This window comes from Nicotiana tomentosiformis, chromosome 4 (assembly GCF_000390325.3).
Source record: "Nicotiana tomentosiformis chromosome 4, ASM39032v3, whole genome shotgun sequence".
In the NCBI taxonomy this organism is placed as follows: Eukaryota; Viridiplantae; Streptophyta; class Magnoliopsida; order Solanales; family Solanaceae; genus Nicotiana; species Nicotiana tomentosiformis.
This window is the reverse complement of record NC_090815.1, coordinates 14,808,286-14,830,532: the sequence shown is the minus strand read 5'-3', so window position 1 is coordinate 14,830,532 and position 22,247 is coordinate 14,808,286. Positions and strand designations below refer to the sequence as shown.

At 35.6% G+C, this 22,247-nt stretch overlaps 3 protein-coding genes and 1 long non-coding RNA gene across 6 annotated transcripts; 3 read left to right on the top strand and 1 right to left on the bottom strand.

Moving 5' to 3' along the window:
- The first annotated feature begins 3,660 nt into the window (after positions 1–3,660).
- Positions 3,661–13,529, top strand: LOC104095563 (uncharacterized). 2 transcript variants are annotated; one of them, XM_009601715.4, is made up of 12 exons: positions 3,661–3,832; positions 4,288–4,387; positions 5,173–5,300; positions 5,376–5,526; positions 5,710–5,819; positions 7,165–7,248; positions 7,331–7,379; positions 7,498–7,589; positions 10,427–10,556; positions 10,730–11,750; positions 12,618–12,719; positions 12,814–13,529. In XM_009601715.4, the coding sequence occupies exons 2-12, from the start codon at positions 4,295–4,297 to the stop codon at positions 13,431–13,433; spliced, it is 2,580 nt and encodes an 859-aa protein (XP_009600010.1). In that variant the 5' UTR covers positions 3,661–3,832; positions 4,288–4,294; the 3' UTR covers positions 13,434–13,529. The 2 variants fall into 2 exon arrangements, with proteins under 2 accessions (XP_009600010.1, XP_009600009.1); XM_009601714.4 differs by having other exon boundaries at positions 3,829–3,935.
- LOC104095562 (uncharacterized) lies at positions 7,598–8,645 on the top strand. The gene is made up of 2 exons (XR_686146.3): positions 7,598–7,860; positions 7,957–8,645. It is a non-coding gene; the product is annotated as an uncharacterized lncRNA (long non-coding RNA).
- Positions 13,530–14,524: 995 nt separating the features above from the next.
- On the bottom strand, positions 14,525–18,748 carry LOC104111555 (protein IN2-1 homolog B-like). Of its 2 annotated transcripts, none has more exons than XM_009621276.4 (10): positions 18,493–18,748; positions 17,802–17,876; positions 17,333–17,393; positions 17,133–17,219; positions 16,491–16,589; positions 16,313–16,415; positions 16,159–16,235; positions 15,546–15,653; positions 14,812–14,892; positions 14,525–14,720 (listed from the first exon to the last, which is right to left on the bottom strand). In XM_009621276.4, exons 1-10 carry the CDS (start codon positions 18,666–18,668, stop codon positions 14,709–14,711), a joined length of 879 nt encoding a protein of 292 aa, XP_009619571.1. In that variant the 5' UTR covers positions 18,669–18,748; the 3' UTR covers positions 14,525–14,708. The 2 variants fall into 2 exon arrangements, with proteins under 2 accessions (XP_009619571.1, XP_009619573.1); XM_009621278.4 differs by having other exon boundaries at positions 17,802–17,873.
- A 719-nt stretch (positions 18,749–19,467) lies between these two features.
- LOC104111556 (large ribosomal subunit protein uL10c) lies at positions 19,468–20,394 on the top strand. The gene has a single exon (XM_009621279.4). The coding sequence runs from the start codon at positions 19,574–19,576 to the stop codon at positions 20,255–20,257; it is 684 nt and encodes a 227-aa protein (XP_009619574.1). The 5' UTR covers positions 19,468–19,573; the 3' UTR covers positions 20,258–20,394.
- The last annotated feature ends 1,853 nt before the right edge of the window (positions 20,395–22,247 follow it).

Here is a 22,247-nt window from a genome sequence, read left to right as displayed (position 1 = left end):
GCATCTTGATTACATGCGCTTTGACAAGCTGTCACGCCCTGAACCTGGGGAGCGAGACCGGCACCCGGTGCCTCACCTATCCATGCGTACCAACTTGCGACTAAGGGACTCTGAACATATAATATCATACTTTGGTCGTGGGCCACATTGTAAGACAATTTGCGAACGCTGGCTAAACATCAATATAAAGCTGGGCCGACAAGGCCGTCATAACTACTACAGCTGGCAAACCAACAAAATATACATATAAGGTTTACAATCCCAACATACTGCGCTAACTGACAGGAAATGTCTACAAGCCTCTACTGATGGATGTACTGTGATCGGAATAGGGACCCGACCTACTCATAACATATATACATATATATACAAGATGTACACACAGCTCTAGACCCAGCAACTCCGAAGGGCATGGCGCTTACCGATCAAGCTGAACTCGGGCAACACCTAATGAGGAGGTCTACCCGTCTATCTGTCTGAACCTGCACGCATGAAATGCAACGCCCCCAGTAAAGGGACGTCAGTACGAAATAATATACCGAGTATGTAAGGCAATAGACTGAAAGCTGAAACTAAACTGATAATATAATAAATGAAAGTAACTGGGAGTCAATAATCTAAAGATATGCTCACCTTCTGATACTGACCCAACTCCCTCAATATAATAAGTACAATAGTTGTCCGGCCTTATAAGGCTCGGTATATATAACTGCCCTGCCGTAGTAGGCTCGCTCATAGGCGCTCGGACATACTAGGCTTTGTATCTCGGCCAACTGGGCTTGCTCATAGGCGTTCGACTATAGTAGGCTCGGTATATAACTTACCATTTGATCAGAGGTTGCCCAATAAGGGCCTGCCCATCGATTATAGCTAGATGGTGGTGAGAATATTGTAATACTGTATATGTATATAGACTCTCTGCTCTCTTTATTGGAAGAAGATAATACTCAATTGAATATAAAGTCCCGATAAGGGAGAATACTGAAACTTATGACACTAGGATAATGTATATAAATTCGGGAGTATGAACTTCTCTTTATGCCTCGCTATTAAACACATGTAGTTACGAGATCATGCCAAAATGAAGGAAGGGCTTAGCTTTAACATACCTGAACCGATTCTCGTGACAATCCCTTTAACACCCATTGATTGCGACAACACGTAACGACGGATCGAAGTAGAAAAAAATCCGTATGATATTCTTGAGAAAGATTGCAACGCACTCCCTTAGAATCGCAAAATCTCACGTTGCTAAGATACTAAGAATTCTCGTTTGAATTTTTGAAGACGCTTGTGAGATTTTGTTGAATTGTTGAAGATGAAAATTCTCACATTACTCATGAATATGCATCTCTCTTTATGAAGTAAAGAGATCCTTAAATGCGTGAGCTCCATCCATTGCCTAGAATTGCAATTCTCTTAGAATTGTAAATGCAACATATGTATTTTGATGACTTATATTGGAATCTTTATTAAAGATAGGGGGACCACTTTAGGATGACTTGGCCATAAGATCTTCTAGTTGTGAAACCAAGTACATGACATAAGAGTCATTTTTAGCTAAAGCTTCTTGGCTTGGGAATTTGTCCTCACCTATTAATTATTCACAAATCCTTAATTGCATGATTAATTTCCTATTAAATCAATAATTAACTAATTACCCACATAATTAAGAATTATCTCAAATTACTTAAAATACTATTCGTTTTTAACACACTTTATACATCGTACCATCATGGTCATGTGGTACCTTGTATGACACTAGTCCATACATACCAGGTATTATAGCTCAGATCGTATTTTATCCCAAATTGTCAAACTTTGACGAAACTTATTTTCTTCGATTCGCTTACCCTCTCACTTTCACGAATTTACTTACCACTTGTTTGGAATAATATAATGCTTATAATCTCCAAATAATCTTGTCCTTTAACTGATGTCAATTATCTTACGACAAATTCAACATACAATACTACAGGGTATAACATCGTCGTAACATCGACGTAATACTGCTTGGCGTATAACAAGCCTTCGATTACTTTCGTCAAATTTGCAAGTTGTTCTTCTATGGTAGAAACTTCAATAACCATTGCTTGCATGGTCGACGTAGAAGATGGAGAATGATATAGATCATTATTGAGAAAAGAGCTTAGAGGTCACATTAATTGAGGCTAAAGTAGATTCAACGCTCAAGTCATCATCATCAGCTTGCATGAATAGTTTAACTAAGTTGGGAAAGAATCTTTTCAATCCTTTTGGTGACGTCGTTCCCTTTTTGGGTCGTGTTTACAAAAGATCTTACTACTTTTGAGGACGAAGATCCCAAAATAGGATTTGATACGCACGACACTTGTGTGTCCTAAAGAGCTTGCTTTGCTCCTTGTAACTGTCTCAAAGCTTTCAAAGGTAACATCGAGTATGCTTTCCACATCAGAAGAGAACTTGGAATTAGCAACCCTAATAGAAGTTGATATGGAGTTGATTTTCTGTGAAGCCATTTCGATGTTCTTGAACTTTGGTGATTGAAAAGTTGAGATGAGAAGTAGAGATTGTCCCACTGGGTGTGCCAGAATTTGTAGACAATAAATTTGCGTCGAGAAAAATAAAATCAACACCGAAAATATTACAACAATTGTAGTATTTTATTTCAAATAATATTTGAGTGTTACAATCTCTATGATTCCTCTGATTCTTCTTTTCAACAGTAAATAAATTCAAGGGCCTTTGAGCTTGATTTTGAATATATATTTGTTGTCACGAACGATGATCTTTAATTCAACTAGCACGAACTTTGATTTGAACTTGTACTCCTTCAATCTTGATTTGTTCTTCGTTCTTGAGCTTGAACTTGATTTCTTGAAGCTTGAAACTTGTGGAGGAATTTGCAACGTTTGATCCACGAGCTCTTTCTTGCTTCTTGTTATAACTTCTGGTCCTTTTTCTCAGTTATGAAGACCCTTATTTATAGTTGTGGGAGAGAAGAATTGTGATGAGAACAAACTCTTTCTGACCAATCAGATTGAAGCAATGCCGCATTTGTTGGCTAGAACATGTCACTTGCACATGTGGTGCGCTTTTATTGGTCTTTTAATTTAATTTGGCATACCTTGTCATTTTAACAGGTGGCACAATCTTATTAGATCTTTCATTTGACTTGGCGTGCCAAGTCATTTGACACGTGGTACCAAATTGGGCCCCTATGAAGATGACATATTGGGCCTAATAAAGTGGCTTATCACTTGTAGCTCAACTAAATGGTCTAGCCCAACCAATATTTATTGGACTTAAGTAATTAATCCAATTATATTAGTCCATAACATTTATTTGGACCAAAATATATTTAACTTAAGATTATATCCGAATAAATTTTTTGTACCGATACAAGTTTTATTTCTTAACCTAGCAACTTACCAAAACGATTAGTACAAACAATACAAAGCACAAAAATAGATCTTAGACAAGTTATATTCTCTTTAAAGACTCAATTAACTACTCCTATAAGTCCTAACATTCGGATAATCGAAAAGCTTGGTGGTCCCTTTCCCCCTCTATCTATTTTCCTTTTCCCTCCTCAAAGCGGGACTCTTATTTTTCATTTTTTTTATTTTCCCGCTACCGACTATAATAAAAACAAAATAATAATACAAAAGTCAGATTTCATCAATTTAAACAGAAGCCAACCATTAAAAGCGGTCTCTATCTGTAATCTTGTGCCTTTCAATTCAATCCTTTGTGTGCCGCACTCTTCACCCAGTTGTTTTTTCGCCTCTCTCTCTCTCTCTCTCTCTCTCTCTCTCTTTCTGCCTTTCTTTCTTCATCATCAAAAGTCACTGTAAGTTTGTTTCTCTTTTCTCCATTTTACGCTCTTTTTCTGCAAATCTGAAAACTTTCAAAACCCTAACTTTCAATTCCACATTTGCATTTGATGCTAAAATGTATGTAAAATTCGCTTTTTTATTTTAATTATTTCGATAAGAGTAAAATTTATGCATGCACAATTTTCTTAATGAAAATGCATATGTGTATGTATGTGTGAATCACATCATGCGATGTGGCAATTGAGTGCATTTGAATCTGGTTATGTATTTTCAAATTTTCTGATCTGTAATGGAAACTGTGGCATTTTTACCTTTAAATTAGGGTTTTGAAGTATTTGCTTTCGCTTTAAAATAAATGTACTAGATTTGCAGAAAATGTAGGTGAGAGTTACTTTTAATGTGTTCAGCTGTCAATGTAGTAGAAATTAATTGAATTTATGGTTTACGTAAAATTTGAAATATATTACAGGGCAATCATGAGCAATGAAGAAGAGAAAAGGTGTCCTCTTTGTGCCGAAGAGATGGACTGGACAGATCAGCAGTTTAAGCCTTGTAAATGTGGTTATCAGGTATCAATTCTCTAGCTTTTTTTCATTATAATTTCGATTGTTGTGATTTGCAATTATCTGATAATTGTAGAAGACACATTTAGTGCTAATTTATGAATGATATGTGTGACTTAGCTGCTAGTCATTGCTTCATAAAAAAAAATTGTGATCCAGCTGCTTAACTGCTCATCAAAACGCAAGCAACACTTTCTGGAGTTCTTTTTTACTGTGGATTTTGTGACCTTTTGGAATAGCTAATTGTGTTAAGGTGGTATGTTTGCGGGCTTTGGCACCACCATATGACCTCATGCTCTTCTATGTATAAAAAAATGCAACTATTGCTCTCTTGAGCTCTTCTCATTGTAGCACGCTTTTTACAAGTTGATATAAGAACATGGTAAAAGATTCGTTCCTTAGTATACGTGACTTTGGTTATACTCTTAATGTCATCTTTAATATTTACAAAACAGTAGAGGGTTGTGAGCAGTTGTTAATCTATTTGCATATCAGAATTGTCGTCCTCAGCTGGAGAAACCAATGCTAAATGATTATTTCATGTTTAAATTTTGATCCAGTTCAGAATTTTCAGCTATCTAAAGCCAATTGAAAGGAATAAATAAGATATATCTTAGCTATCACACTTCCAAGTAGTTGATGTTGTCCCCACTATTAGGTAATTGCTGAAATCTTGATAAGACAGCTCGCTTGATAATATGATATTTAAGGAAGGCATTCTAAGATATAGAATTTCAAATATATAAACTGTTTTCTTTTTAATTGCTTCTTTTTTACTTTTATTACTACAGGTGTGTCTTTGGTGTTGGCATCACATAATGGACATGGCAGAAAAAGATGAGTCAGAGGGTCGATGTCCTGCATGTCGAACAACATACAAAAAGGAGAAAGTAGTTAAAATGCAAGAAAATATTGAGAGGTTTTTCCCCTCGTGACTAATTTACTTTTGAAGGTGTTTGGAGACGGAATGTAACACACATTTAGTTTCAAACAGAGCAGGGAACAACAATGTCCACCGAAAAAGCAAACAATCAAAAGCAAAGCCAAAATCTAATGAAATCAAGAAGGATCTCACAAATGCTCGGGTCATTCAACGTAAAATGGCATATGTGATTGGGCTGCCTCTTAGTCTTGCAGATGAAGATGTATGGTTTTTTTTTGTGTTACGCCTTGCTAATTGCTTCTGTATCTTTCTTTTTTTGTTTCTTTTATTTTATATCTTTTAGTGAAGCAACTGGTTTTGTTTATTCCAATTTTTCTTAACCTTGTGATTATAGTAAAATTTCTTTTTCTCCATTTCCCTACTGATGATTCTTACTTTTGAGCAGCTTTTAAAGCGGAAAGAATATTTTGGGCAGTATGGAAAAGTAACTAAAATTTCTCTGTCTCGGACTACTGGCGGTGCAATCCAGCAATTTGTTAATGATACCTGTAGTGTGTGAGTAAATGATTCATATCTTGGTTATCTTGGTTTTTAGGTGTTTATTACTGAGGGATTTGCTGTTATTGGCTGTTTGTTTCCTTAGATTCAATTAGTCCAAGTATTGTCTCAAACAGTGGGAGTTCATTTTTATTTTTCTCTGATATTATGTACCCAGTACCTTGATATGTTCCCATTACTTCATTCTGATTGGTCCCTCGTTTAGATCTTATTTCTGTGTTAGGGCAATATTATTATTATTATTATTTTTTTTTTTTTTATGACCGAGAAATCTGTTTGGGGCCGATCCTTTGGACCAATCGCAGCCTTCGAAACTCTGTGGATAATGGGCCCGCCCCTCTACCCTTCTCCACTTAAATACCAGGCTTTGCTTTTCATGGTGTGGGAGCTTGAACCTGTGACCTAAGACACAAATCCACCACCCTTTGCCACTTGAGCTAGGCCTTGGGGGCATTATTATTATTTTTTTCAAATGCAATATTATTATTTTATGTTGCTATGGTCTAGTGTCTTGGGTTTCTTCCTATTGGTCTTGCTGACAATCATTCATTTCCTGAAATTTCCACTGTTGCATTAATACTAATATAATGTTCTAGTTATTATGATCCTTTCAATTGTAGGTTCTTGTACCCTCAGCTGTTTTTTTGCCTAGTTAGTCTTTTGTTAACAATTATACTTTGGTTATGTCCATCTCAAAAAATTATACCTTGGATATGTATGTTCTTTTGTTTTGCTTTTCCTTTTTGAATTGGTTTTAGCTTGGGATATATATTTCTAAGTCCTGTTGTAGAAAAACTCAAATCTCTGAATTCTTTCTGAAGAAATTTTCAAGTTTAAGGTTAAAAAGTGAGCCAGTTTTCACAATGTTGACAGCGGTGTTGGGTTGTTGAATATTACTAAAGCGTATAATGGTTAACTTGTAGTTCCTTTTTCAATTATTTTAAAAAGTTTTCAATCAGGATGTTGCAAGATAATAACTATTGTTGTATCACTAGTTGAAACTTGAAAGAGGCGAAATTGGTAGTGCTTAATTGAAAGGTGGCCATAGCCATGATACATGATCTGTAAGAGGCTGGAATTGTGGAAGCTGTTAAAATTACCTAGTTGCCTAAACTGAAAGAGGGGGGGGGGGATAGAAGGTTTAGTTTGGATTTTGTTTCAATGCAATGGAAGTTGAAACTGTTGGACTCCTGGTGTATTCAGATAATCATAACAGTGTCATATACTTGTGCATTTCTAAAGTGTGCATAATTTACTGTTCAATTTTGATTTGATTGTATGTGTTCCCCCCCAAGATTGTCGATCTCATATTCGATCTCTTTCTGCATCTTGTTTCTTGCAGATATATTACGTATTCAAAAGAAGAGGAAGCCGTACAATGTATTCAGTCTGTACATGGTTTTGTCTTGGAAGGTAGGTATTTGAGGTAAGCATCTACACCCCCTCCTTTACATTCTTGGTCATGCAGGCATAATGTCATTTTTTGACAGTGAAAATGGCCTATGCAGAGCATCCTTTGGGACTGCAAAGTACTGTCATGCGTGGTTGAGAAACATGGTATGGAGCGCATGCTTTTGTGATCGCCGTTTTTCCTATCACTCCCTTTATGAGCGCATGTTATAATTTACCGAACAAATGAATAACCAGTGTTGACATGCTTTATTCGTTTGTCCAGCCTTGCGGTAATCCTTCTTGTCTATATTTGCATAGCATTGGTGCTGATGAAGATAGTTTTGGTAAAGATGATGTAGCTGCAATTCATACAAGGTATTAAGCACACAGAAATTCCTCTTAGCCTCCAATATAAATGTGTTATCGCCCTTTGATGTGCGCATGCAATTTTAGGTTAAAATTGAAAGGGCAGTATATGACTGCATCACTGATAAGAAATTATAGTTGTCTTATTTTTCCAGCGTCCTCTTATGGGTGGGATGAAACATAGTGCATAAAAGAAACATTCAGTTTCTCAGTTTAGCAATACTAGCGAAATCGTTTGACAATCCAATATGTGGTCCGCAAGCTTTACATGCAGAAACTGGTATTCCAAGTATCTGATTTTGATATTTGGTTGACAAGAATGATAGTCCTGTTGTACCTTAATAGAGATATCGTTTTGGCCAACTATGTGTCGTAGGCTGCCTAAAGGTGCTGAAGGTCTCTTGAATGTTCTCATGTAGTCATGATCGACAAATGAGGGAAGTCAAATTGTAGTTACCCATATTGAAAGAGTGTACGTTCTATTTCCCAATGTGCTTCAGTAGTTTTCTTTTAATATCTCAAACTTTTTGCGATTGACATTGAAGTTGCATGATAATATCCGATGAAACATGCAAACTCTTGCCTTATACTGTTATGTGAATTTATAATCTTCAGAGAATTGATGAATGCCAACCTGTTTATTTTCTGGGTGAGATCATAAAGGATTTGTTATTCAACAACAGTTACGCCTCAATCCCAAGCTAGTTGGATTTACTTTATGAAATACTCAATATCATAAATGCTCTATTTGGGTCCATAGTATTTCAATACTCGGTACTTTAGGATATTTCACACTAGGGGCTCTCTAATGTACTTTAGTAGTTGTATCTCTAATATACTAAGAGTTTTCTAGTAAGAGGATTATTCATTATCTATCTACAATATATTAAAAACTGGAACCCCTTTAGCTAAAAGTCAAATTACAAAATTATCCTTATTTTAGTAGCTTAATATGAAATTACCCTTCACTTAATTTTTTTTAAAGAAAAAACAAACAGAAAACCCTACACATACGTGCCTCTCTCAACAATCGCACCCTTTTGGCGCCAGATGCCTTTTCCAAAATGCCTTCATCTAAATTTTGCTCTCTCAAAAAATCAGAACCCCAGTTTCTCTCAATCTTCGGTCTTTACCATTAAAGCAACATGTGGAATCCAAACTCTACTCCACCAAATTCTTATCTTTTTCACTTAGTCTTTTCTTACTAAATTTTTCCTAATCTCCTTTATCAGCTTTTTGGCACTATTACTATTCTATCTTCCCATACCTAATTCCTAGCAAAGTCAAGTTGTAAGTTCCTTGGTTTTGTTCTTTCGTTGATTTTATTATAATTTTACCTTAATTAGTTTCTGAATCATTGTTTACAATTATTCAACTGAGATATATTCTCTGAATGGTTAGTATTTGAGATGACTAGCGTATAAATAAAGGATAACTGTCTAATTATTTAAATGGTTACTTAAATGTCATTTTAAATAATTTAAATACTCTATTTTCCTACTAACAATTCTTAATTAGCAAATCGTCATTCATTAAAAGTCACAACCCTTGGAGAAAAGAAAAAGCCTAACTAATGAACATGCACAGACGTCTTTGTCAGCATTATGCTTTAGCAAGTTTGCAATTCTCAAGTGAGAATTGAATTCTGATAGTAATTCAAGTATTCGACACAGGCATCTTTGTTACATTAAGCATTGAACTTTAGCAGTTCTCAAACACATTTATTTAATTATGATAGTAAGGCCTTCTCTCTCTCTTTTTGTGGCTTTTCCTGGACCGAGATGTTTACGTATTAGAAATATCACATAACTAAACTATGGTAATTCGCAGTTAGAGGCAAAACTTCAAAACAAACTTTAGGTGGGTTGATTATATATTCTTTGACACATAAAAGTTCTGCTCTCTTCATCCTTCTGCTCCAGTTATGTACATACACACTTATGTGACTATAAACACTAATAAGAAATTATATATATCTATGCTTCCTTGAACAGGTTAGTTTGAAAGAAATACACCTATCATGCTACTTAAACATTTGGACCCTCAAATGGCTTATGCAATAGTACAAGGATGAGTTGTAGAGGAACAATATTGATTTTCTATTATAAAATGATGTACTATATGACTTGGCATACACGTGCACTGCACATGCCGAGAAACTAACTTATCTTTATGTTTATGCAATTATTTTTTGTGTTTTTGATTCTAACTATTTTAATGTTATTATGGTAGAGTCGCTTTTCTACTTTATTCATATTTTAGTTTATGTGCTTTTGGCATGTCTTGCTAAAATTTTTAGTCCAAGGAACATATGACAAATAAATTGTGTTGATGGATTTCTAATTTACTCCTTTGTGAGTTAAATAATCATTTCTTCGACAATAGTTTTTCCAAATATTTTGATAGAATCATTTTTCTATTCTATTCACTCTTAGTTTATGTATCTTTAGTCTTTCTTTCTTAAATGATATGAAATATATTTTAGTATAGATATTTTATATATATATATATATATATATAGGATACACGTGGTGCAATGCATGTGCAGAGAGACTAGTGGATAAATAATGAGGAGGCAGTTTGTGTTGTCCTCGTTTCCCATTTATCAGAATATATGGGAATTGACAAGCTCTTTTTCTTGCGCTAATTGAATGTTGGGACTTGAAAAATCTTCGATATTCTGAAGGAATGCCCTGTGGGTTTTTTCTAGTGGACCTCAGAGGTTCCTGAAGTTTATATATCTGTAATGGTCTTAGCTAAAGGGTCTTATGTATTGTTGTCGTTGCATAATGGTACATTTCTCTTGGGTATGTCTAAGCATTGGTTTCATTTTGTTGGTTATTCAGGAATAGAGTTCAACAAATTGTTGGTGACATTAGTAATACGATGAATCGCTCAGGAAATGTCTTGCCACCCCCGATTGATGAATTATCGAATACATCGACTGAGAAATCTAGCATTAGAAATGCAACAAGTGTAAGAAACCTTGGTGTTTGGTTCTGCTTGTGGAGTTGTTAATTTTTTAGCACAGTATCTGAAAAATAGTTCTCATGTTTCAGCACAAAAGTCGCTGTATTTTTCTTATAGTGTATACGGATTCTTTGGTTTGAACTGCAAACATGTTCATCAAAAGCTTTTATGTGATTTAGGATGCAGCAAATGATGCAATGAATTACAGTAGCTACACGGCTCATGGAATTCCTTATGATAAGGATGTAGATGCTGGTGTGCCGAACCGAATGACAACTTTTGTAGATATTGTTGGACGGTCCAACACTTCAGGTGCAGAGAGAGATGGAAATAGCAGTGATGATTGTAGGATTTTGGATTTATCTTCTGACCTATCTTCAGTAACCATTACTAATGATAATCATGGTCGTGAAACATATCCGAACACAACTGTGTTCAAAGTTCCATCTTCGCACCTTGTCAATAATATGTGGGGGAACCAAAATTTTGTTGAATTTTCTGATGAACCATTCAGGGAACATTATATATCTTCTGATGATCAAGGACCGAAGGATTCAAATAGTGTGGCTCAAAGGGCTTTTCTTATGCCATCTCGTTCTGCTCAATCCACAGAGGACTCTGGTGATCATTCATTTGTACATAAGTCATATAGTCCTAGTGGCAATGGAAGGGATTATGGAGCTTTACATAATCAAGTGGATGAAGCTTCTCTGCCACTTTCGTGTGTAAATGCAATATTAAATGAAGGATTACATGATATGAAATTCCAAAGATCTGTCAAATCTGATAGGGTTTACAGAAGTTCTACCTCATTCTCCAATGAAGAAATAGTGCAGCACCTACGGAGGATTGATAGTGATAACTCGACTAACTATGGGGATTCATCATTCAATGCTGTAGAAAGCAGTATTATTTCAAATATTATGTCAATAGACTTTGATTCATGTGATGATTCAATGGCCTTGCGTCGTAGCTTTGCTGGCGTGTATAATGAATCTGATGGGAAGCTTGGTGCTACCTGGAACTCTTTGCACAATGATCAATCAGGGTTCTCTTTTGTGAAGCAAGATGACTTTTCAAGGCAAGGATGTGATTTAGAGTCTCCTTTTAGTAATATTGGTCAGGTATCAAAGAATTCATCCATCCCTCAAGATTTCAGAGAGAACAAGGATCAGTATGTGCAGAAGGCTCCGTATCAAAGTAAGTGTCGGCAAAGCTTTTCCTTATTTTATCAAGTAAAACAGATTTTGCAACATGTATTTATCCTTAATTGATTTTCTTCTTATTTTCTTTCTTTCAAGTGGCTTTCCAATTTTATGTTACTTATTCTAATGTACCTATTGGATAGGAATTCTGTAAAATCAGTAAAGAATGTTATAAAATTGGGATCTTCTAAGATGTTTGCTGCTGCATGCACCTTATTTTCTTGCATGTTAAAACTATTTTCTGTTGAAATTAGTCAAATCCTCGCTTATCTATAGGCTTTTCATTCTTTAATTATTAGAATAAAACATGACACTATCTTTGATTTCCTAACTCTGCTTTGTGTTAATGTGTTAGTTTCTTTCAGTTAATATAGTTTTTGATAATGATAATATTGTATTCATCAGTACATTAAAACCTGTACTGGCAATAGTATTTACAAGTTGTGTACGTTTCAGTTAATATATATAAAGACATTTTGTCATAGTTTGACAAGCTTTCTGGCTTATAGTTGATTGCTATTATCATTCAAATAGATAAATACACTATTAGCACAAGTAGCTTGAGAAATGGAATTATTATCTTTGCTTTGTTTGGTATTGCTCTCAAGGGAGGAAGATCGGGTAAGTTTGCCAGGCTTCAAATTGTATACTAATGAGGAAATACAAAGGGATTTAATGTAAGGGGTTTATATATACATATGCATTTCTGGTGACCTCTGTTATTTAATTGAACCAGTTGCTGCACCGTAGTGTTCTATTTCATACTTTTGAGCATCTTTGTACTGTAGTAGAGTGGTACATTATTGAAAAATGTTGCAGTTTATTGGTTTCCGTATACTGAAACTTCTGAGCTGTCTAACAGTCACTAGACCAAAAGTTTTGGCTCCACCTGGATTCTCGATGCCCTCTGGGGATCTGCTTCGCGGTTTTGCTTCATCCGATGAAATAGGACGATCTCTCTCCGGTAACAACCACATTTCAGTTTTTCGTTGCATGATAAGCTGTGGTTTGTTGTGAGTGAAGTTAATATATAGTTTCTTTTGCTGTTATTTCTACAGGAAGTCGTTTAGTAAATAGTTCTTCATCAAGTCTGCTTCACACACCATCAACTGGAAGTATTAGCAGTGCAGGTGATATTGATTTTGTTGAACCTGCCATATCAAGCTGTGGAAGCGGCAAGCCAACAAATGGTTTTGATATCTCTGCCCTGGAAAACGGGTCAGCTTGTGTGCCACAGAGGAGAGCCTTTGAAGACCAGGCAAGAATCTGGCATTTGATGCAACAAAAATCTGTAGATCAAGAAGGGAAATTCTCTCAAGTTTTTGCTTTACAAACACCGTCTGTTCATCAATTACAAAGATTTCCTGGTCATGGCGGGGATGAATATTTTGGTCTAGATGATATATATGGCTTCTCATCGATGGTGAACCAACACCAAAGTTTTGATCCATCTTCCTATTCACAATTTCCACAACAAAAGCTTGCCAATGGTAACATCTTTAATGGCTTCCAGCACAATAGTTTCCGCGATATCCATCATAGTAATGAAGTAGACTGCTTGACAGAACTCCAGAAAAATGAGAGATTAGGTTTTAAAAATTTCTATGCTGGATATGGAGATATGATATTCCAGGCGCCCAGGTCTGGCGATATATACACCAGAGTTTTTGGAATGTAACCTGTGACTCTAAAAAAAGAATGAAATTGTCCCCAATTACTTTGTTGCTATGTTGTCTGCAGAAAATTATAAATATGGAGTGCCAATTTCTACTTACCTGGTATTGACTGTTTTGAGTTTTTGTTTGGATTTGGATTTGGGGGTGGGGTGGGGGAGTGGTGGGGGGGGGGGGGATGGTGGTGGAAATAATTGAGCCAATTAATTGTTTTTCATTTTCCTATCATCCGTTAGTTGATTAAAAAAAGCTTGTTGGTCACATATTAAAAAAGTTGTAGCAACTACTAACATCTTAGCTAAAACAGAGAACTAAAACATAAACTGCATTGAGATACGACCTTGTGTGGCTAGAAGTTCAGGATTTTTAGAAATAACTTTCTCAGCTATTATCATAGTAATTAGTTTCTTAAATGCTGCAAGAATAGAACGTTTTTTAACAATATTGATTGTGTCACTTCTCATGATTAAAATCTTGTTTTTTTTTTTTGGTCAAAACAAAAAGTTCTTGACTAAAATCATATTGATTCAATTTTTCCCCCGGCTCACTAGCCAATTGACCAATTGCTCGACTATACCACTCCGTGGCAGCTGCTAGACTTAGTTGCTTATTGTCCCACTACGAACCAGGCTACAACAAAGCTCATCTTCACCTATTGTCATGCAAGAACACAACCATGGACCCAGAGGAACTCAAGATGTAGCTAAACCAAGTCATCCATCAATTTGAGCTCAGACCACTAAGTTGAATATCATCTTTTTCAAAAATAAAACAGATTGCTATGCATAAAGGGGGAGGGGATTACAAGGTGAGAATCAACAAACCTCCACCCACAAGTGGAAGTTTTGGTTGCCAACTAACCGAGGTCCAATTAATTAGTGGGTGCCGGTCTCTTAAAGGATGGAGGGCATATTTTTGCGAAAGTATAATGGTGAGGATGGTAAATATGAACAATATTTGAAAGCAGAAGGGTAAATATGACCCTTTTCGTTCTTTTAAAGCATGCTTAGTTCTTTTTTTTGTTAAGCATGCTTGCTTGCTCTGAGTCAAGGGGCATTAAGTTTTGGGGGCAAAATCAAACTTCATGTGCCTGATGAATGCCAAAAGAAACTTCTTGCATTTCAAAAATCTTTTGACATTCTCCTTAGACTGCCAAAGTAGAAGGAAGGCTATGAAATTTTGGTTAAACTGATTTTTTCAGTGATACATCAATTTAATTCACATACAAACTGTTTAGCAGTAAGCTTTGCATAATTGTGGATGCTGTGTAATGGCAGAGCTCAAACCTGAGACTGCAAAAAGAAAACAATGGCGGTGAATATGGGTATAAAACAACTTTTGGATAAAGAATATCGAAGTAAAGGCAGTAGATAAGCGATTTACCAAGAAACGTTTTTTATAGCTTTCCAGAAGCTCCTTTGCGTCGCGTTTAGTTACTGTATAAGCCTCAATTTGGTTCATCTCCTGCAGTAAATGCACCACACTAGATCAAGTAATGTTGCGCTGAGTCATAATGTCTATACAAATATTTATACACACGCGCAGAAAATTTTGCTATTAGGGCGGTAATAGCTGTTATATGCTTCTATTATAGAACGGGTACTATCAGATCTAAGTTAACTAAAGACGCTATGTGGGCATGTAATTGTACGTACGCTCTTTGACTTCAAATTATAGGTTGACCTGTAGATTCTCCTATTATATGCTAAGCATAAGGATAGCACTATAGAACTCCGGTAGAACGTCAATATAAACCTTTTCTTATAACCAAGAAATCCCCGAAAGACAGTGGTGCACGGTTCAAAACTTGGTGGATGATGGGCCTGCCCCTCTACCATTCTCCACAGATACCACGCTTTTGTATGTGGCAGGTTTCAAACCTGTAACGTGCGCTTAACCCACACATCAAAAGTTGCCCTCTTACCACTAGACCAAAGCTTTGGGGGCAGAACGTCAATATAAACTTGAAAGAAGCAAACTCCAGTAAAAGCTTAGAGAAACACCATGTTCTAGTACTCAAAATGCTTATATTTTGGTATATAACTCTAGATAAAATTATATTCTGGCAGTCAAACCATGCCATTGGAAAAATCAAGAAACGTTAATCCCCGTGATACCTCGATCCATGCTGCAAGTTTTGTCCTGCCTGTTGTAATATCAAAGTTCTTTACATCGAGCAAGAAGGGCTGGAATCTTTCAATGAATGGAGCATAAGCTATATCCACCTGTCCATCAAACATATAAGGTAGTAAATATTCAGGCATTTACAAAAAATAATCCCATGGTGAACATTAACAGCTTGTTTGGATGGTTATTACATATCGTTCCATAATGTATTGTATTGTATTATATTGTTTTGTATTGTTTGATGAATACAATGTTTGGATAGATTGTATCATTTGCCGTCGTTTCATCATATCACGCACATCAATATGAAGAATAAACTTATAACATTATAAAGAAAAAGTAGGGTACGGGATATAATTATTATAGAAAAAGATGGGATAAAAGATAAAATAGGATTATATAGTAATAAGGAAGGACAAAATGAGTGAAAAATACAAGGTAATGAATCAAAATAAGCATTGTATTTAAAGTAACAATACAATAGGTAACAACTTTCCAAACAAACTGTAACCGTCAATTTCACCTTTTCACCTACTAATCCATCTACGGATAGTTTTCCGCAATTGAATTTGGAACAACCAAAAATAAGGGATGGATACTCACCAGACTGAACGTACCAAGGAAGAAAGGTCCATCAACAAACTTGGAAAGAGAAGTCTCAATGGAATCAAATGCTGCAACTACACCAACAGCACATCTCAGACTCAAAGCTTCTATGCCAAAGCAAGTATGTAATTATAAAGGAGTTAAAACTTACTTGCATCATTTACTGTGTCTTCCTTGAAAGACGAAATTACAGCTTTGTAAAAGGAGTCAAAGTGGGAGAACATTTCTTCCGCGAATTTTCTCTTGGAAGGATCCTACAGAAGTTAGCACACAAGTTGTGAAACGGCAAAAGTAGGAAAATCTCAAGGAAAATCCTATCAAGAACTTACGTCTGGGAAAAGTGAAGGTCCTTCAAAGTTACTGTCAATACATCTAATTAGATCCATACTCTCACCCTTAACTTCATTGTTGTGTTCCAGTGATGGTACCTGTGCAAGAAAAGAAATAAGTTCTTGGAGCTGTCTTGAGATGGAAAGGGCGAGCACATGGATCAGCACAACAAAGTGACAGTGAAGTGTAATGCAATTAACAGGTGTGTATATTTCGTCACCTAAACCTGTGAGTTAGCAAGACCTAAATCTGCTCATTTACCTTTGATCTATCATCCATTCAGATATAAGCTTTTCTTTCTTTTTCGCAAAATTTCAGCGTTCACGATATGTAAGCTAATCGATGATGGCACTTAGACCACATATCAAAGAATCTTGCAGATGAACCTCAAATACAGATACACACACACACACACATATATATATATATAGAGAGAGAGAGAGAGACACAATCTGGTTTCAACACATCGTTTAGGAATCGATAAATTACGTCTTTCTTTTGTAGATTTACTGTGCTAAAACAACAAGCGGACCAGCTTATACTATGGTTATTATGGACTGAGGAAACTTCAAAGAAAGGAGATACTATAAACCATTTGAATAATAGTCGCCATTTATTTGAAACAGTAATGTCACTTTCACCTTGTTTGCTGGATAAACCTTCTCCTTGTACCAATCTGGCCTGTTCTTTAGATCAATAGGAACCAGCTTTATCTTTTCCTGCAACCCCTGATTCACATACACGAATGTATATCACTAAGTTTATAGGTAAATGGAAGGAATTCAAGTACACACTAAATATAATGTTTAAGCAAATCCTAGATCAATGATTGCTTACGGACCTTATAATTTCTAGCAATCCACGTACGTTGGGCATATGGGCATGAGTAAGAGATATAAAGCCTTCAACCATGAAAATGAAGCAGAATTGATAAAATTCACCATCACAGTTAGAGATAAATACTATATCGGGTTAATTTCACATATGGTCACCGAATTTTACCAATTGTAACACTAAAGTCATGAAGCTTCTTTTTGTCACAACTTTACACACTATAACTAAATTCTACACCTATATAACAGTAAAGTCGCCTTGATGGGAAGGTTTTATCGTCAGTGGATAAAGTTCATTGAACTGTTATAGTGGGTAAAGTTCATTACTTTAAAGTTCGGTGGTGGTGTTATAGTGGATAAAGTTCGGTGGCAATTCGAGAAATTAACAATATTATATCCTACAAAGTATAAGAACCAAAAGGCAAAAATCGCATCTGAGCCAAAAGAAAAAACAGCAGTAAAGTAAAGGCAACTAACTTGGGAGTTCCATCAAAGATAGCTGGTGGCTCTGAAGAGGAATCAAGAGCAGGAGGAAGCACCTCTCTGGAACTTCTGAGTCAAATAAGAAATCAACTGGTGAAACTAACCAAAAAACAGTGAACCCAATTGAAGCACAACAACAACAACATACCCAGTATATTACCACAAGTGGAGTATGGGGAGAGAATAGTGTACGCAGACCTTACCCCTACCTTTGAGAAGGCGGTAGACCCTCGGCTCAAGAAAGATAAATGAAAGGGGCAATAACAAGCAAATCAAATCTGACAACCGAAGCGAAAATACAAAAGCTAACACTAAATAATGCAAACAGAAAACCGAAACAAAGGCAACAACAAGTAATAACATAAGCAATTGAAGCACCTCTTAATTAAAAGCCACAACTAAAAATCTAAGTTAGAAGACAAAGGAGTTTAAGAATAATTGTTTAAGAATATAACTAGTAAATAAAAAATGTATTTTTTTTAACAACTTAAGCTTTTAGATGAAATGGTTACACGCTTTAATATGATATCAGAGCATATAGAGATCCTATATTCGAGTCTCACCACCACTCAACCAGGCCAATTTGTGTGTGGGCGTGTTGAGGACATACTTAAGTAAATAAAATAGGGTGTCTCTAACATGAACTCCAGAAAAACTTAGCAAAATAATGGAAAAAGAAAACTACCCAAAAGCCATTACTGAAACAGCTGGTGGAGCATAGATTTTGGGGCACCAAATGTGATGCCGTCTTAATGGGTGTTTAGCAGTAAAAGCGAGAGAATTGAATTTGGTCGGTAAAGGAGTAAGATTAGGAGGATTGAAATGGAAATGAAATTGATATCCAATGCTCAAAGCTGCCATTTCTATTTTCTTCTCCTTTGGGTTTTGTTCGGGAGAGGAGGTTCGTTAATCGTTAGTACGTTATATTATATATATTCCTTAAAAGAAAAAAAGGATCGAATTTGCTTATCTACGAGACTATATATAATAATTGAGCAACTCTGTACTAAGTTATATTTTGTCTAATATTCTCTAGGAAAAGTTTCATTTTTGTCCTTGATCTATATAGCTTCAATCTTAAGATAATTTTGAACTATAATAAAAAATTGAAGAGTAAATTTAAAATTTTATTCTCAAACTATGGACTTGTTGAGTTCATCCATTTCATGTTGGAGTTCTTTTAGTGATGAACAAAAATAAAATAATTTGATAATTACAAGAGTATAAATATGCTAAAAATATAAACAAATTTAAATAATTTCGAAAAGTATAATTGTGCAAGACAATTTACATTTTTTTTCTCTTCTGAAAAATATTTTTGAAAGATTATACTCGTGCTTTTTTGGACGGAGGTTATATTACTTCACAATCATTTCAACTCTTAATTTGATATCACTCATTTAACCAACTCTTAAATATTATTATCAATCTATTTCAATAACTTTATCAAATATTGTCCAATTAGCTAATACTTTTATCAATCTTCAACTAATGTATTTTTTTGAAAACTAATTTTCAAAAGTCAAACACCTAAAAATATTTTTCAGCAAATAAGGTCATATTTTAGAAAATATTTTTCGAAAAATATTAAGCAATATATATATATATATATATATATATATATATATATATATATATATATAGAATTCAAGTGAATCTTCCGAAAATATCACCAAATTCACCTTTAGCACAAAAGATAAGGCAACCAAAAGACATTAGCAACATCCCTTATCTCTCTCCCAATCGAAATTCTCAAGCTTTCATCAATGGAGGCTACTTTCTTCACCTTACCGTCTTCTACCTCTCACTCCTACCCTTTCTCTCTCAAATCCCACTTCAATAACCCCCTCACTTTCCCCACCCACCCCCATTTCAAACCCAAGTCCAAAAATTTAACCATCCGTTCAGCTATTAGCAGAACCAAGAAAGAAGAAACAGTAGAAACTGTAAAACAACAGCTCGAAGATTGCTACCTTTTAGCTGGAATCGGTTACAAGGGCTTAACAGTCAAACAATTTCAAGAACTGAGATCCCAACTGCCCGATACTACAAAACTTCTCGTCGCCAAAAACACCTTAGTACTTAAGGCAATTGAAGGGACAAAATGGGAAGCGTTAAAGCCGTGTATGAAAGGAATGAATGCGTGGCTATTTGTACACAGTGAGGAAATTCCTGCTGCGTTAAAACCTTATAGAACATTCCAGAAGGAAAAGAAATTAGAGGAAAATGATTTTACTGGTGCTGTTTTTGAAGGGAAGTTTTATGGGCCTGAGGAATTTAAGGCACTTGAGACTTTACCTACTCGGGCTGAGATTTATGCACAACTTCTTGGGTCTTTGAAAGGACCGGCTTCGGCTGTTGTTGGAACTATTCAAGCTCCAGCTAGGAATTTGGTTATGGTGCTTAAAGCTTATGTTAAGAAATTGGAGGAAGAAGGTGGAAGTCAATAGTTTCGTTGTAATTTCTTGGATATGGTATGTTTAATGTTATGTTAATTTGATTCAAAATTTGAAATTTTGTTTGGACATGTAATTTTGTAAATTTAATATTTGGTAGAATGGTAATTGATTGCTGCAATTTCTTCTGATTTGTGTTCTTATATTAGGTGGATAAATTTTGTTAGTTCATAACTGTGACATGTAGTTTCTGCACTTCCCATTATTATTGATCCAAGAAGATAATTTGTCTTCCTGCCCCAGCTCAGTATATTTGTTAAATAAAAAAAAAGGCAATTCGGTGCTGTTTATGCGGCTTGAACCCATGACCTCCTGCTTACACAACGACAATCTTACTGCTGTGTGAAATGCTCCCGTTCATATATTGTCAAAAGAAGAGTAGAATATATTAGCAATAAAAAAAAGCAGTAATCCTGCCCATTGTCGAATGCATCTTCCACTTTGTAATTGAAAAGACTGAATCCTCTCGCTTCGTTGCTCAGTCCGTTATTATCTCCTCTTTTCCCTTTCCATCCTATCAAAAGTAACTTTTAGTTTTCTGTGGCTATAATATGGTGGATGGTTTCTCTTTAAAATAAGTTTAGTGCCTTTTGGCTGAGGAAAGGATGGATTAGTTTCTGTGGTAGATGAAGAACATTCTCTTAGAACTTCAGTGTTGTTTTCTGGAATTAGTTTAAGGCCTCTTAGTTTGGGATAGTGTTTGCAATGTGTTTATCTGGTGCATTAAGCCATCTGGTTTTGAATGAGTGAACAAAATCTGAGGTTTGTTGTATGTCAAAGCATGCCTTTAATTCCGCTTTAGAAAAGCTACGTCCTTTGGAAGCTCGGGGGATTAGGATTCTCTAGATTTTTGAGCAAATGTGTTAGCCGAATGGTTTTCACTAATTGAAGGAACTTTTAGTTTAACCCTACGCCAGAGCGGACCTGATCATTGTTGAGAAAAAGCAGTATCTGTTCAAGCTTTGGAAATTTGGATTCTGCTAAATGGTTGCGCAGATAGGCAGCAACAATAACAACAACAACAAATCTTGTGTATTTCCACAAGTGGGGTCGGGGAGGGTCGTGTGTACGCAGACCTTACCCCTACCTTTAAGAAGGCAGAGAGGCTGTTGCGCAGATAGGCATCAGGTTTATTATTGCAAGCCAAAATTTGATAAGTATGCCTTCTTTTTATGTTTAGACTTTACAAAGTAGTAGGCGTACAACGACAATTTACTATTCTTGATCATGCCAAAGATTTACATACACGCTACAGATTGGGACCTTCGGATTCTATGAGATGCACAGTTCTACTGATGGTCCGCAGTTAAGAGAGGGTAAGATTATTCACTCATAATGTGAAGGAAAGGGACTAATCACAAGTTATTTCTTTGAATCATTCTGATGTTAAGTGAGAAATCAGCATAAGCTAAGGCCTAATTGAAAAGCAAGAAAATGTTGACGACCATCGGTTTGGCCAACCTTTAAAATATGAACTCTTCTTTTACTGCTCCTCTGCAATAAAAGAAATTTGATGTCTCAGCTAATATATATATGATGTAGAGATTTCTCCTCTAGTGCTACCAACTATCAGTTCTGCCTTCACTTGAAAATGATGGAACTTTTTTCTGCATTGGTGGTAGGTGCAAATTCATGTGCATCTCATATCTTTTCTGTTTATAACTTGCCAGGTTCCTGTGCTGGTTCTTGTTTGACTTTGCCATTCTTGTACCATATTCTGTTTTAACTACTTTCTAAGATAAATTTATGCCATCTCAACTGAAGTTTTCATCTCAGCATATATCTGTTTTATGAATATAATTTGAACAACTTCTCCAGAGTTCGGATCTTTAAGGTTTAGTTACTCATCAAGCATGTTGCATGAATTCTTCTGTATCTCACAAACATTTATATGTGAATCAGTTGACAAAACTAGAGAGGTGCAATAGTTAACTCTAGCTTCAGTGGCTTTGTAGTGTTCCCATTGCTTATTCGACTCCATTTA

What these genes read in the sequence shown, in the direction of transcription:
- LOC104095563 (XM_009601714.4), top strand. An exon ending in GTAGCTGCAATTCATACAAG is followed by an intron (nt 7,590 to 10,426) that starts GTATTAAGCACA and finishes TTGGTTATTCAG; the next exon opens with GAATAGAGTTCAACAAATTG. An exon ending in GCATTAGAAATGCAACAAGT is followed by an intron (nt 10,557 to 10,729) that starts GTAAGAAACCTT and finishes TATGTGATTTAG; the next exon opens with GATGCAGCAAATGATGCAAT.
- LOC104111555 (XM_009621276.4), bottom strand. Translation starts at nt 18,668, where the DNA reads ATGGCAGCTTTGAGCATTGGATATCAATTTCATTTCCATTTCAATCCT. An exon ending in GACCTTCACTTTTCCCAGAC is followed by an intron (nt 16,416 to 16,490) that starts GTAAGTTCTTGA and finishes TAACTTCTGTAG; the next exon opens with GATCCTTCCAAGAGAAAATT. An exon ending in AGACACAGTAAATGATGCAA is followed by an intron (nt 16,236 to 16,312) that starts GTAAGTTTTAAC and finishes CTGTTGGTGTAG; the next exon opens with TTGCAGCATTTGATTCCATT.
- LOC104111556 (XM_009621279.4), top strand. Translation starts at nt 19,574, where the DNA reads ATGGAGGCTACTTTCTTCACCTTACCGTCTTCTACCTCTCACTCCTAC.